The sequence below is a fragment of the Lynx rufus genome, unplaced genomic scaffold, assembly GCF_022079265.1.
Source record: "Lynx rufus isolate CCGP_SWC_20201006 ecotype Redwood Valley unplaced genomic scaffold, mLynRuf1.p SCAF_21, whole genome shotgun sequence".
Classification (NCBI taxonomy): Eukaryota; Metazoa; Chordata; class Mammalia; order Carnivora; family Felidae; genus Lynx; species Lynx rufus.
Window position 1 is genome coordinate 8,983,901 of NW_025814836.1, and position 12,847 is coordinate 8,996,747.

General features: G+C 47.8%; 1 protein-coding gene across 3 annotated transcripts in view; it reads left to right on the forward strand.

The window, feature by feature from the left end:
* The window catches only part of PCSK6 (proprotein convertase subtilisin/kexin type 6), a 190,622-nt gene that overhangs the window by 55,466 nt on the left and 122,309 nt on the right, over positions 1 to 12,847 (forward strand). For all 3 annotated transcript variants that reach the window (XM_047086733.1, XM_047086734.1, XM_047086735.1), the window contains exons 3-5: positions 9,559 to 9,669; positions 10,183 to 10,326; positions 11,932 to 12,008. In XM_047086733.1, coding sequence (XP_046942689.1) covers positions 9,559 to 9,669; positions 10,183 to 10,326; positions 11,932 to 12,008 — 332 coding nt within the window. The remainder of the gene's footprint in view (positions 1 to 9,558; positions 9,670 to 10,182; positions 10,327 to 11,931; positions 12,009 to 12,847) is intronic.

The following is a 12,847-nucleotide window of genomic DNA, read 5'->3' on the forward strand; positions in this document are numbered from 1 at the left end:
TTTTCTCACTACTCTTGTCCCAGCTTGACATTTGAGCATAGCAGTGGCAGGGCCAGAGAGGGTCTGGGGGGCCTCCACATCCAGCCTTCATTCCGAGCTGACCGCTGTCACGGGAGATGCGCCATCTTGAAAAGTTTAGTGGTCACGTAGATGTAGGAGAAATTGCACCGTCTTCCTCTTTGAAGGAAGGAAAGAAGCCTGTCTAGCTCGGCAGCTATCGGACTTGTTTGACCACGGCCTCCTCCCTTTTGTTCCTGTAACATCTGTTTCCTGGCCATTTTGGAAATAGTGCCAAGATTGCGGGCCTGGGTGGGAGCACACAGGAGCATACGGCAACGTTTGATGGGAGTGACGAGTGGTTTAGTGTGCTTGGTGACAGGGATGGGGTTGGTGGGAGCTGCAGATGGTTCCCATGGAGGCAGGGAGGCCTGGAGCATGAGGCTGGGGAGACTGTTAAGTTTTCCAGAACCCAAGGAGAGGCGATGGGGAGGTGAGCTGACCTGAGGTGGAGGAGCTTACAGTTAAAAGCATGTAAGCCCATCTCTTGCCAGTGAATTGTAAAGTTCTTGAGGGCCAAGGCCGCATCTTAGTTGTTTTTATTCCCATGCAGGTCCAGCAGACTACCCAGCAAATAGTAGACAGACACTTAGTAAATGTTTATTGAAACATATCTCAATTTGCACAGAGTAGGTTCACATAAGCAAGTTATATCTGTTATCATTTGTTTATCAGCTTCTTTTTATGTAACTACTTTAGATGTGACTTGTGCCCTGCCTTGGTAACATTATGACAAAAATCCTGGGGCATCTGGGTGGCTCAGTCAGCTGAGCGCCCGACTTTGGCTCAGGTCATGATCTCGCAGTCTGTGAGTTCGAGCCCCGCATTGGTCTCTGTACTGACAGCTCAGAGCCTGGAGCCTACTTCGGATTCTGTGTCTCCCTCTCTCTCTGCCCCAACTCCACTCATTCTCTCTCTCTCTCTCTCTCTCTCTCTCTCTCTCTGTCAAAAATAAATAAACATTAAAAAAAATAATAAAAATCCTAAAAAGGGCCCAGATGAGCTAATTAAGCTGCATCCTGTATCACTAAAGCCTACAATGACAAAAGTACAGACAATACTGGCTGGATACCAGGCGTGCTGACCAGTATCTGGTTGGTGAACGCGGGGGACCTAGGCTTTGGCTACCTGCCCCATTGTCCATGAGTAGAGGCAGGTGATGCTCAAGAGGGTCAGGGAGAACAAGGGTTAACTCTCTTTCATTTCAGCCAAGTAAGAACTAACTTATAAATGAAAGAATAGACCCAATTTTCCAAAGTACTTTCACACCTACTGGTCTCCAATATGGGCAGAATGAGTACCATCATCTCTCACCAATATAAAGCAGTCATCCTTTGGCTCAGGTAGTTCAGCTCAGATGGCAAGAATAGGAGACATGGTCTACACATTGTTTCAGTTGTGGCTGTAGAATGAGGAAGTGGGGAAGGGCTAGGTTTCCAGGTGCCTCCATGCCACTGGGGGAGGAAGGAGGTAGGTTTCTACGCCAAGTTAAAATACCCTTTATTTTGTTGGTTCATCTTCCTTCTCCTCTCCCTCTTATGCTGCCCTGGCTGCTGGGTTTCCAGCTGAGCAACTGCCATAGCAGCTCAGCATCCCCTACCCCGCCCCAAGGTGATACACTCAGGTAGGCTTGGGCATCTCACTGAGACAGGCTATAGTGAGGCTGTCTAATCATTGCTTGCCTGTGGGGCTGGTCCCCTCTGCTCCCCAGGAACATCAGTGCTGCTCTATTTCTCCATTTCTCAAATCCTCACATGGAAAGCCCCGATCTACTTTCTACTCCATGAGCCTAGCTGAGTTTAAATGGTTCTTACCCATTTTAGAATCATAGATCCCTTTTTGAAAAGCTGATGAAACTTCTGGATTCTCTCTCTCTCTCCAGAAAAAGAAAGAAATCATGTGCTCATATCCACACCACTTTGCCAGTAGTTTCTGGGGTTTCCTGGGACCATAGGCTGTCCTTCCATTCTTGAGGGACCCTGGGCCCTGGGGCAAGAAGGCCCACCTTAGCTTCCTGCTGTTGTCACATATGCATTAACCATTGCCTATCATGAGAGAGGGGCGACCTTGAAAACCGTAAGGTCACATGAACTTGTCAGGGAGCAGTGTTTTTCTTTCTTTAAATTCTTCACTCAGTGAGTTGGCTTCTTACTTAACTCTTCACCTGGTTGAAAGTTGGCCCAACAAGTGTTGGGACAAGATGTTGAGAGGGGTCCAGTGTTGATGGGAATCAAGATCTAAGCATCACAGACCATTGAGTGCCAAAGGGTCTTTGGAGTGGGCTGAGCCGACCCCTTGACTTTGCAGATTGGAGGCGGAAGCTCAGGCAATCTCCCACAGGGGAAGTGAGTCAGAGACTTATCACCTACTTTACTTCTGCTTCTCCCTGGAAGGAGGTCTTAGGATTTGATGGCACCTGGACCCTCAGGGGTCTGGACTTCTTCCACAGATTTTCCCTGGTCTACATTCAGGGGCTGGCTTACTCAAGGTGAACAGTAGAGGGAATGCCCTGTCCTTCAGCAAACTGTCCTTCCCTTTGATGATGCTAAGGGAGAAAGAGAAAGGAAACAGAGAGCTGGCAAGAATTGGCTCCCACGTGCTGGATACAACTGTGCATGGAAACCAGAACCTGTATAGAATTAACTTTCAACAAACTGAGCATACAAGGCATGTCAAGGATTTTAGCAGCTTGAGTCAAATGCGTGCTCTTCCCCTTGAGGTAGTGGGGACACGAGAGGGGGTGGGGTCAAGGATCTCTGCATATGGCCTTTGTTGCCTTAGCTCCATCTCACAGCAAAGACTCTGGAGCCCCCTTCTAGGACTTTCCAGCTCCCACCAAGTTCCTGAGACTTCTCAAGCCCTAGAGGGGCCCCTGTGAGCTGTTGAGGGCTTTACAGCAGGACACGGGCACATGGTGGCTTCGGGTAGAATGTGGCTGGGTTTTCATGCTCTCCCTGGTGTCATTGGCTTATGGGAGGAAGCTACAAAATAAGCCCCTTTGTCACTTGTCAAACCTACAGCAGATGTGCTAGGCCAGCTTCTGGTCTGGCAGCATGCCTGTGGCCCCAGGGAAGAGAACATGACCAGGTCTGCCCAAGGCACGCCTGCCAAAACGCTTGGCCAATTCACAGCCCAGGAGCACTGATAACCCATGACACCCGCAGGCCATCTAGTGGGATCCTGCTCATTTCTGTTAGCTCTTTATACACATCTTTAAATTTTGTCTTATCTTATCTACAGAATGGCATTCACCAGATGCCTAGTTTTAATTTGACTTCTCCAGAAGAAAGCTGGAGGGGCAGGCCGGCAAAAGGGAGAAGTGCTATTCACATAACCTTGGGAAGATTATGAAGTCTTCTGCATGACTAGAATTCTCTCCCCCAGAGCAAATAACTTTCTATGATAAATATGCTGCATGTTTAGCAAGAAACGTACCAAAAAAAAAAAAAAAGTAGATAAAAAGAAAAGGGTCAGTGTGAAGTTCCACCTTCAAAATATGACTTTGAAGAAATCAAGACACTCTATACAGGTCTATACAGGTTTGCTAAGAGAGATGATTTGCGTTTGGGCCAGACGTGGCCTTTGGCAAACATTGCTCTGGCTCCAGATCATTTCCCGTTGATCTTCCACGAATGATCAACCAAGGTCATCGGGTGGTCCTTGAGACTCCATCGCATTTTCTCCTCTGAAATATGTTTTTAAAAGTCTACTTGTAGTTATGCTATATTTGTAATCGGTAATGTAGTCACTTAACAGCACTCCTTCGTTCAAGAAAGCATTTAGTGAGCTTCCATTCTGTGCCACGCGTTGCCTGATACACTGAAATACAGGGGTGAGCAAAATCCAGGCCAGTGGGGAGCAGAGGGGCATCAGCCCAACCCCCAGGTATGTCCAATTACAGACTGGCCAGTGTTGGAAGAATGAGGTGCAGGACAAGCCCTTGACCTCTGGCAGATGCACACCTAAGTTTGTATTCAGCCTGCATCCGTTTTTAATCTGCCTTTTCAGTGAGAAAGAGGAGAGTACTTCGGTCCAGCCTATCTTTGCTGAGAAGTACGTGGTACAGGGCATGTATTTGCTAACATGACTGAGGAAATGAGGGCCCCTGAACAGATAATGTCCACATTGTGGGGCAAAGGCGCTGGTAAAGAGACATGCAGGGGAGTCTAGGAGCCCCTCAACAGCCAGCCTGGATGTCAGACAAGGTTTCCAGGGTGCATAATGGTTAAAAGATGAATGCAGGGGTGCCTGGGTGGCTCAGTCCATTAAGTCTCCCACTTCAGCTCAGGTCATGATCTCATGGTTTATGAATTTGAGCCTTGCATTGGGCTCTGCACTGATGGTACAGACCTGCTTGGGATTCTCTCTCTTCCTCTCTTTCTGCCCTGCCTCAAAATTAATACACACACACACACACACACACACACACACACACACACAAAGTGAATACAGGGAAATGGCCCAGCAAAGGCAGGGAGCACACGCCAGTCAGAAGGCATAGAGCTTGTGGCACAGCTCAGCCTTGGACACTTGCTGCTGGATGTGGAAGACCAGGAGAGAGTGACCTGGGGTAGAGTGAGGGTCAGGGGGTCAGATTTGCATTTCTGCATTGGTCCTGGGGCAGGGACACCCTGACAGTCCTGTGACCACCCAGACACAAGGGGCACTGGCCACGGCCATAAAAAGAGGGGACAGGACCCTGACACCTCTAGCAGACTGAATGTGAGGCCCTCACATTGGGGCAGATTCCAGTTTTGTTCTGATTTGGAGAATGGGTGCGTTTTCATGCCACTGAGCTAGAAGGGAGAATCAGCAGGCCGAGTGGGGCCTGAGTGGGGAGCAGGCTCACTTTGGGGGCAGCTGCAATGTGAGAGGTGGCGGTGGGGAGAGGTGTTGGGTGCCCTGTGGCTTACCGGGGAAGGAGCAGTCGGGGCCAGGGCTCCAGGTCTGTGTGGGAAGTGGTTCTAGTCAGAGCTGGCCTCAGGGGGTGCACCAGGACAGCTGTTCCAGCGTTTAAAATACTGGTCAAGAGCCTCTGCCTGGAGCATCTCTCCCCGGCCCAGTGCACTCGGCCTCAGCACCCAGCCTCGGCCACTGTGGTCCCTCCTCTGGGGTCCTGTGTGTTCTCGTCACCAGCAGCGAGAGGGGAGGTCTGGCCAAACCTGGGCTCTCAGATCCTCCTTCTGCAGGACAGCCTCATGGATTTTCAAATATTTAAAACTCTCAGCCCTGATTAAGGCCATGATTTAAACCTGTGTTACTCTGTAAGGACAGCCGTAACAGATGATCACAGACCGGGTGGCTTGAAACAATAGAAATTTATCGTCTCACAATCTGGAGTCCAGAAGTCTGAACTCAAGGTATCGACATGGCGGTAGCTCCTCTGAAGGCTCTCGTTGAGAATCTTTTCTTGCCTCTTCCAGCTTCTGGTGGCTCCAGCTGCTCCTGGGCCTGTGGCTGTGTCCCTCCCACCTCTGCCTCTGTCTCTGTCTTCCCAAGGGCTTGTCCTCTTGTGTCTCTAATCTCCCCTGCCATTTTTTTAATGTTTATTTTATTTTTTTTGAAAGAGAGAGAGAGCAGGGAAGGGACAGAGGGAGAGGGAGACAGAGGATCTGAAGCAGGCTCTGCGCTAACAGCAGAGACCCTGATGCAGGGCTCAAACTCACGAACCGTGAGATCATGACCTGAGCTGACTAACTGACTGAGCCACCCAGGCCCCTCTCCCCTGTGTTCTTATATGGGGACATTTGTCATTGGAATTTAGGGCACATCCAAATAATCCAGGGTGATCTCATCTGGAGCTCCTTAACTTTAATTACTTCTGGGTGGACATACCTTTTGAGAGGCCACCATCAACCCACTGGAAAACCTACAGAGGGCGAATTACAACAAGCAGGTTCTTTCTTGTGTGCAGCATTTCCCCCTTCCTTCAATCCAAAGACCTGAAGATTTGACGATCAGCCTGTTCTCTTCGTAAGGAGGTTGGGCTCAACTCTTACCAGGCATACATAGACACTAAATATATTTTATCGTGCTCCAGGTCCATTCATTTGCAGTCTTACTTGAGTTTAGTTTAGTTCTAGTCTGTGGCCTTGAAAGGTAGATCATGCGTGCTATTGTCTCCTCCCCTGCATCTTTTCCCAAGAGAAAGGCGGAACACCTCCCAGGGAAGTTCTGAGGGATCTGGATAGGTGACAAGTGAAGCTTCAATGTAAATGGACAGCCCAGGTACACTACCAGAGAAATATTATGAAAAATACTTGAAACCCCGCAAAGGATCTTAGGTTGCCTTTTCTAATAAAGATAATCATGTGCATAAGGGAAACTAGCCTCAGTCTCCCTCCCAGGCTTGATACTCACTATCATGACCACTTCACTGTTCCACCATATTTGTCCTCGAGATCTGCAGAAGAATCTATTCCGTGAGTGATACCTCCTTGGAGATCCTAAACCATGTATCCCTTTCTCGTGAATCACATCACTCTTCATGGGTAACCCCTTTAGCAAGGACAGGTACAGATACTATTTGAAGGGAGAGTTAATGTTTTAGTCACGTGGTTTGGGTCATCAGCACTCTGACCTTCCTAGACAGGCCATTGGACCCTGGGTTCCAACCTGAGGGCCATCTACAGAACTCTGTATCTGAGCTGGGGGCACAGGGGAGGGTGCTTTGGTCCTGGATGGGACCCAGTGGTACTTATGCATCAGAAACACAGTAAAACTCAATGCAACTTTGTTGAGCAGGCAACTGAATATGCAACCACAGGGAAATCAGGGCAGGTAGACCTGGCAAAAGGCAGGATACAGGAATCCAGGATCCTCTTGTACTTCTCTGTGGTTGGATGAGAAACGAGGCAGTGATTGGAGCCAAGAGAAAGAAAATGGGAAGCCCAGACCAAGTGACTACTGGCTGAATCAGTCTGTGACAGTAGGGTCACCTGTGATTCCATCTGAATAATTTGTTATATTCAGTTCCATTGGCCTGACAGTGCCTCACTGGCTGTCAAAGACTCATAATGACCTGGCACAGGAGAGAGGGCTGTCCCTGAGACCACGCTAAAGAGAGAGCCCCAAACTGTGCCATGGAACCTGTGCCATCACAGCCTACCCTCAGAACTTGTGTTAACGTTGGGTTATTACCCAGAGTCCAGTCATGATTCGAGCCAGGATGCCCACGCTCTTCATCCCACTAGGGGACTATTTTGTGACTTCTGGCGACATGCTTTCCCATGTCACCTGATTTGGGGAAGTCACCCACTCGGGCTTGGAAGAGAGTTCGCTTCCTCCTTTGTAACTGCAGGTGGGGCCTGGTGACCATAGAAGTCAGAAGGTGCTGGACGGTAGTAAGATGGGTGGTGAGTCAGTGGGGCAAGATGGATGGGAACATCCCAGGGAGCTTGGAGCCATCAGTGGGATACATAACACCTTATTCTGTAATGGGATATTTAGCAGATTAGGAAATATTACCTTAGGTATTTTATAAGTCAATATTTCTGGTTCAGGCAGTGATACTTGGGGAAGTTGCAAAATGCCATCAGAGAGTGTTATGAACAAAATATCTTGTTGTATAGTTTTCATAGAAGTATCTCTCCATGGGAATTTTACATTATCTAGGACTTGGGGTGGGGGTTAGTTTTAGTACTTGGTCTGAAATTGTTTTTGAGAGGCTTGTGGTGTTTCTTTCTTTCTTTTTTTTTAAGTTTATTTGTTTAGAGAGAGAGAGGGAGAGTGCAAGCAGGGGAAGGGCAGAGATATAGAGATAATCCCAAGCAGGCTGTGCAACATCAGCATGGAGCCCCATGTGGGACTCAAACTCACGAACAGTGAGATCATGACCTGAGTGGAAGCCAAGAGTTGGGCACTTAACCAATTGAGGCACCCTGGCACCCCTGTTTATAGTGTTTCTAAGGAACCTGGTCTACTGGGGTCTCATGTACAGAGCTCATTAGTGGTGGGACAGGCTGTGGTACTTCTTCGTAAGCATTTGGTCCTGTCAACGAAGGCTGCCTTGCAGATCAATCCCCACCCTTAAATATAAGGCTGGGTATGGGACTGTTCCACTTTCCTCCCTCAGGACAGTGTGGGGAAGTCGAGGCCAAGAGAGGTCTGAGGGAAGGTGTCTTGCCCCTCTACCCTTGGGTGCCTTTATTCCCTTCAAGAGTTGCCTTGGGTGTGGCTCCCACAGTGGGCTGTGGCAGCCGTGGAGCTGAGCCTGACCATCTTTGCCTGGCCTCCAGGTCACCCTCGGCCTCCACTGCCCCACCCTTGAAGCTCCCAACCCCCCCTTTCCTCCTCTTCTACCTTCCCTGCCCTGTGCCACCATCTGCTACCTCAGAGCCTGCATCACACTCTGGGCTGCTTGATGGGGGGGCCCCCAACTAGAACACAAACTCCCAAGAGCAGGGCCCAGGCACCCTCATCCTGCCTGTCTCCACCCCAGCACCAGACTGAGCCCCAGAGGGAGCCATTACTGAATCAGACCATGGCAGCAGGACCAAGAAAATGCTTCACCTCAGGGCATGGGAATTCTTTTCCCCATGATCTTTTAAAAGTTAAAAAAAAAAAAAAAACTCTTCCACCTTGAAGAACTCTTAAACACACACACACAAGCACACACACACACACACACACACACAGATGTGAGCGCTTTATGTACACCAGTTCATATGCCAGTGCCCACTCATGACAACCCATTATGATGCCCATTGTACAGATGAGCAAACTGAGGCCAGGGAGGTTACCAGACCACTCTAAGTCATACCACTGGTGAGTATGGGACTGGGTTTTGAATCTAGGCAAGGAGGCTCCTAGATTCCTGCTCTTAAATACCAAGTATACTCCCTCTCAAACTATTTTCCTTGGTGGTGAAGGCAAGTTATGCCAAATGAAGATTTATAAAACCCTGAAAATAATTTAGAAATTTTAAATTAGCAATAATATCACCAACAAAGATTTGCTGCTATTAATGTTTTACTGTACCTCTTTCTAGATCTTTCTCTGTGCTTGTTTTGGTACCATGTTGCCAGTGGCTGCTAAAAATTCCAAAGTATGGATTACTATAATTTACTTATTCCTGTCCTTTCTGTAGAATATCTTGCTTCCAACTGCCAATAACCATTTGATCAATTGCTCTGGTCTCACCATTCTTATACATGGAGTTCCTTCATATTCTGGGACAAGGGTCACCAGACAATTTGCTGGCAATTCCACAAAGTCTTTTTTTGCTTTTTTTTGTTTTTGTTTTTGTTGGATTTTTTTCATTTTAATAGAACGATTTCAAAACCTATGAGAGTGGCACTGTTTTCCCTGCCACATACACAGACAAGTTCTCAGATTTAAATATTGTCACTAGGAGTGAAAATGTCTCCTTGGTGTTTACCATCCAAGACCCCTATGCCACAGATATTCATGAAAAAGGACACCTGTAGCACCCACAGAGAAGCTACAGGTGATCATGAGATCCTCTTTAAAATGAAGAGTAACCTCATTTCTCCCTGCCAGGTGAAATGGCTCCAACAACAAGAAGTTAAACGCAGGGTGAAGAGGCAGGTGCGAGGTGACCCTCAGGCCCTCTATTTCAACGACCCCATTTGGTCCAACATGTGGTACATGGTGAGTAGGGTGTGGGCCTTGCTGCCCCCAGGGCATCGGCAGCGCTGTGTTCCCGAGATGGGTTCAGTTCCCCCAGCAAAGCTAAATTCTCACGACAACTCGAAACAGACACACTTCATATGGGTGAGAAACCCCTACTTTTTAATGCTGGGTAGCACAAACTTTCTCATGAAAATTTTTTAGAAATTATGTGAAAGTCTCCAGGGGGTGGTGGTGGAGCCCTTGAGCAGGGGAGTGATTTAAGGCAAACTCAGGACTAATAGTGAAATGAGAGCCACGCCCCCCCCCAAAAAAAGGGAGATAATGCCCTGGGAAAATGGGCAGGTAGATTGCCGGGTGCAGAAAGCATGTGGAGTGCTTCCTGGAAATGCGTGGGAGAGTCTTTCTGCTAAGGCATGGAGAAATGTTTCCTCCCCTACTGCATTTACACGGTATGGTATGTCTATCTCATGCCACAGTATGGGCGCAAGGAGTGCCCATGCTGGGGGGGCTTTGTGTCTTCTGTGCCTACAGCACTGTGGCGACAAGAACAGCCGCTGCCGGTCAGAAATGAACGTCCAGGCAGCGTGGAAGAAGGGCTACACGGGCAAAAATGTGGTGGTCACCATCCTTGATGATGGCATAGAGAGGAATCACCCCGACCTGGCCCCGAATTATGTAAGTCAAACCCAGAAACGTGCAAGGATATTCAACCATGCTAGTCATTAAATAAATCCAGATTTTAAAAACCATAAGGTGCCATTTCTCTCCCCTCACCCACTGTATTAAACAATATAGAGGGACACCTGGGTTAAATGTTGGACTCTTGATTTCAGCTCAGGTCATGATCTCATGGTCATGAGATTGAGCCCCGCATTGAGCTCTGTGCTGAGCATAGAGCCTGCTTAAGATTCTTTCTCTCCCTCTCCCTCTGCCCCTCCCTCATTCATGCTCTAAACAAACAAATAATACAGAAAACCATGTTGAGAAGGATTGACAAACCATACTTCCCTCTGCCTCCTGGAGCCCAGGATTTCACAGAACAATTTTTTTAGATGTTTGAGGAGTCACATGTACTTCTGGGAATAGATCCTAAAGAATTCAGAAACACATGTGTGGATGATCGTCATACTAACATGAGCAACAAGGAACAGGACGTGATTAAAGCCTGGGCTCTGGACCCAACTGCCTGAGTTCCTATTCTGGCTCTGCAGCTGATTAGCTCTGAGACCTTGGGCAGGTTGCTTCACTTCTCTGTGCCTCAGTGTCACCATCTGTAAAATGGTATCTCATCAGGTTATCGTAAGGATTAAATGTCTTCATAAATGTCAAGAAGACAGCCTGGCGCATAGTGAGAATGAGAAATGCATTCAGTATCCTAAGGACACTGAGTACCTAACAATGGTTAAGTCAACCATGTCGTATCTGTTTCATAGACCTCATGCAGCCCTTTAAAATGACAGTTTTGAAGTCAACAACTGAGGACTTTTATGTGTTTTAGAAGGAAGATATGAAATTATATGAATACTATGATTATGGATATATAAACAAAGACATACATATTAAAAGTATACGACGAAGGAAATTCTGATACATACTGCAAAATGGATGAACCTTGAGGAATTCAGTGAAATAAGGGGCGCCTGGGTGGGTGGCTCCGTCAGTTAAGCATTTGACTCTTGATTTCAACTCAGGTCATGATCTCACGGTTCATCAGTTTCAGCCCCAAGTTGCCCTGAGGCGCAGAGCCTGCTTGGGATTCTCTCTCTCACTGTGTCTCTGCCCCTCCCCTGCTTGTTCTAAATACATACATACATACATACATACATACTTAAAAAAATGAAAGAAGCCAGTCACGCGCGCACACACACACACACACACACAAGAACCCCAAATACTGTATGATTCTGTTTATCTGAGGCACCTAGAGAACTCAAATTCATAGAGACAGAAAGTAGGGTGGGGGTTCCCAGGAGCTGGGGGAGGGGGAGGCTAGTGTCTGATGGGTGCAGGGTGTCAGTTTTGTAAGACGAAGATGTCCAGGGATGCATGGTGGTGATGTTGAGTAACCATTGAAGTCTGATGCTATTGAACTTTATACTTTCAAATGGTTAGGGTGGTACATTTTGTTGTGTGCATTTTACCACAATAAGAATATATGTAATATGATAATTATCATACGAGAGCACCAAGTGTGTGTTTTTCTCTAACTTTCTAATAGTTGCATAAAAACATTTAAAGCATGCTTTAATTTCCCTCAGTCATTAAGATTTCGTCTCTTAGGATTCCTACGCCAGCTATGATGTCAACGGAAATGATTATGACCCATCCCCACGATATGATGCCAGCAATGAAAATAAGTATGTCACTTTGTCTCCTCTTTCCTTACTTGCCTGTCCCTCTCCCTACAGAATCACTATTGAACTGGCCCCCAGTAGGGATTCCAGAAGGGTGATGGGGCAGCCTGGCCAGTGTCTGGGACTAACCCGGGAGCCAGAAGCCAGACCCGCACAGCCCTTCAGGCCCAAGACACCTTCTGTGGACTTTGTGTCTTAGGGAAGAAGCAAGAAATGGATGTTCAGCTAGAAATGGATGTTGGCCAACATTGTTCCTGTTTCCAGCCTTTTCGGAATATTGGAAAGGAATAGCCCTTGAATCTAGTGGTCTCCATGACCAATTGTGTTAAGACAGCAGTTGGGCCTATTGGAACACAGAGGTCACATGCTGAGCTTTTTTTGTCGCCACTTGTGACCTTATGAGAGAGGTGGGGCATGCATGAGGGATGTTGGATAAATCTGGGTTCAAACCCCAGCTCTACCATTCCTGGCTGTGTGGCTCCTTCTCAGTCTCTTAGAGACTTTGCAGTGGAGACAGTGCTCCCTATCTCCCAGGGTTGTAGACGGGCGAGCGGACAGGCGAAGACCGCATACGCATATTGTGGGCGTGCAGCCATCATGGTTTTTCTCATCACTTTGCAAATGAAGGCGGCAGGATCTGGAGAGCTAGGTGACTTGTGTGCTGTTAGTGGCAGTCCTGGGGGTAGCGTCCAGCTTCGCAAACCTGCTCCTGGGAGTTCACTTTGCTGCGTCCTGCTTGTCTTCTCTCTGCTAGCGTGCCCCATGCCCTAAGCTCTTACCATCCCTCCAAAAATATTTAGAGGAAAAGAACAAAAGCCCTTTTCTTCCCTCCCTCTTCTAAC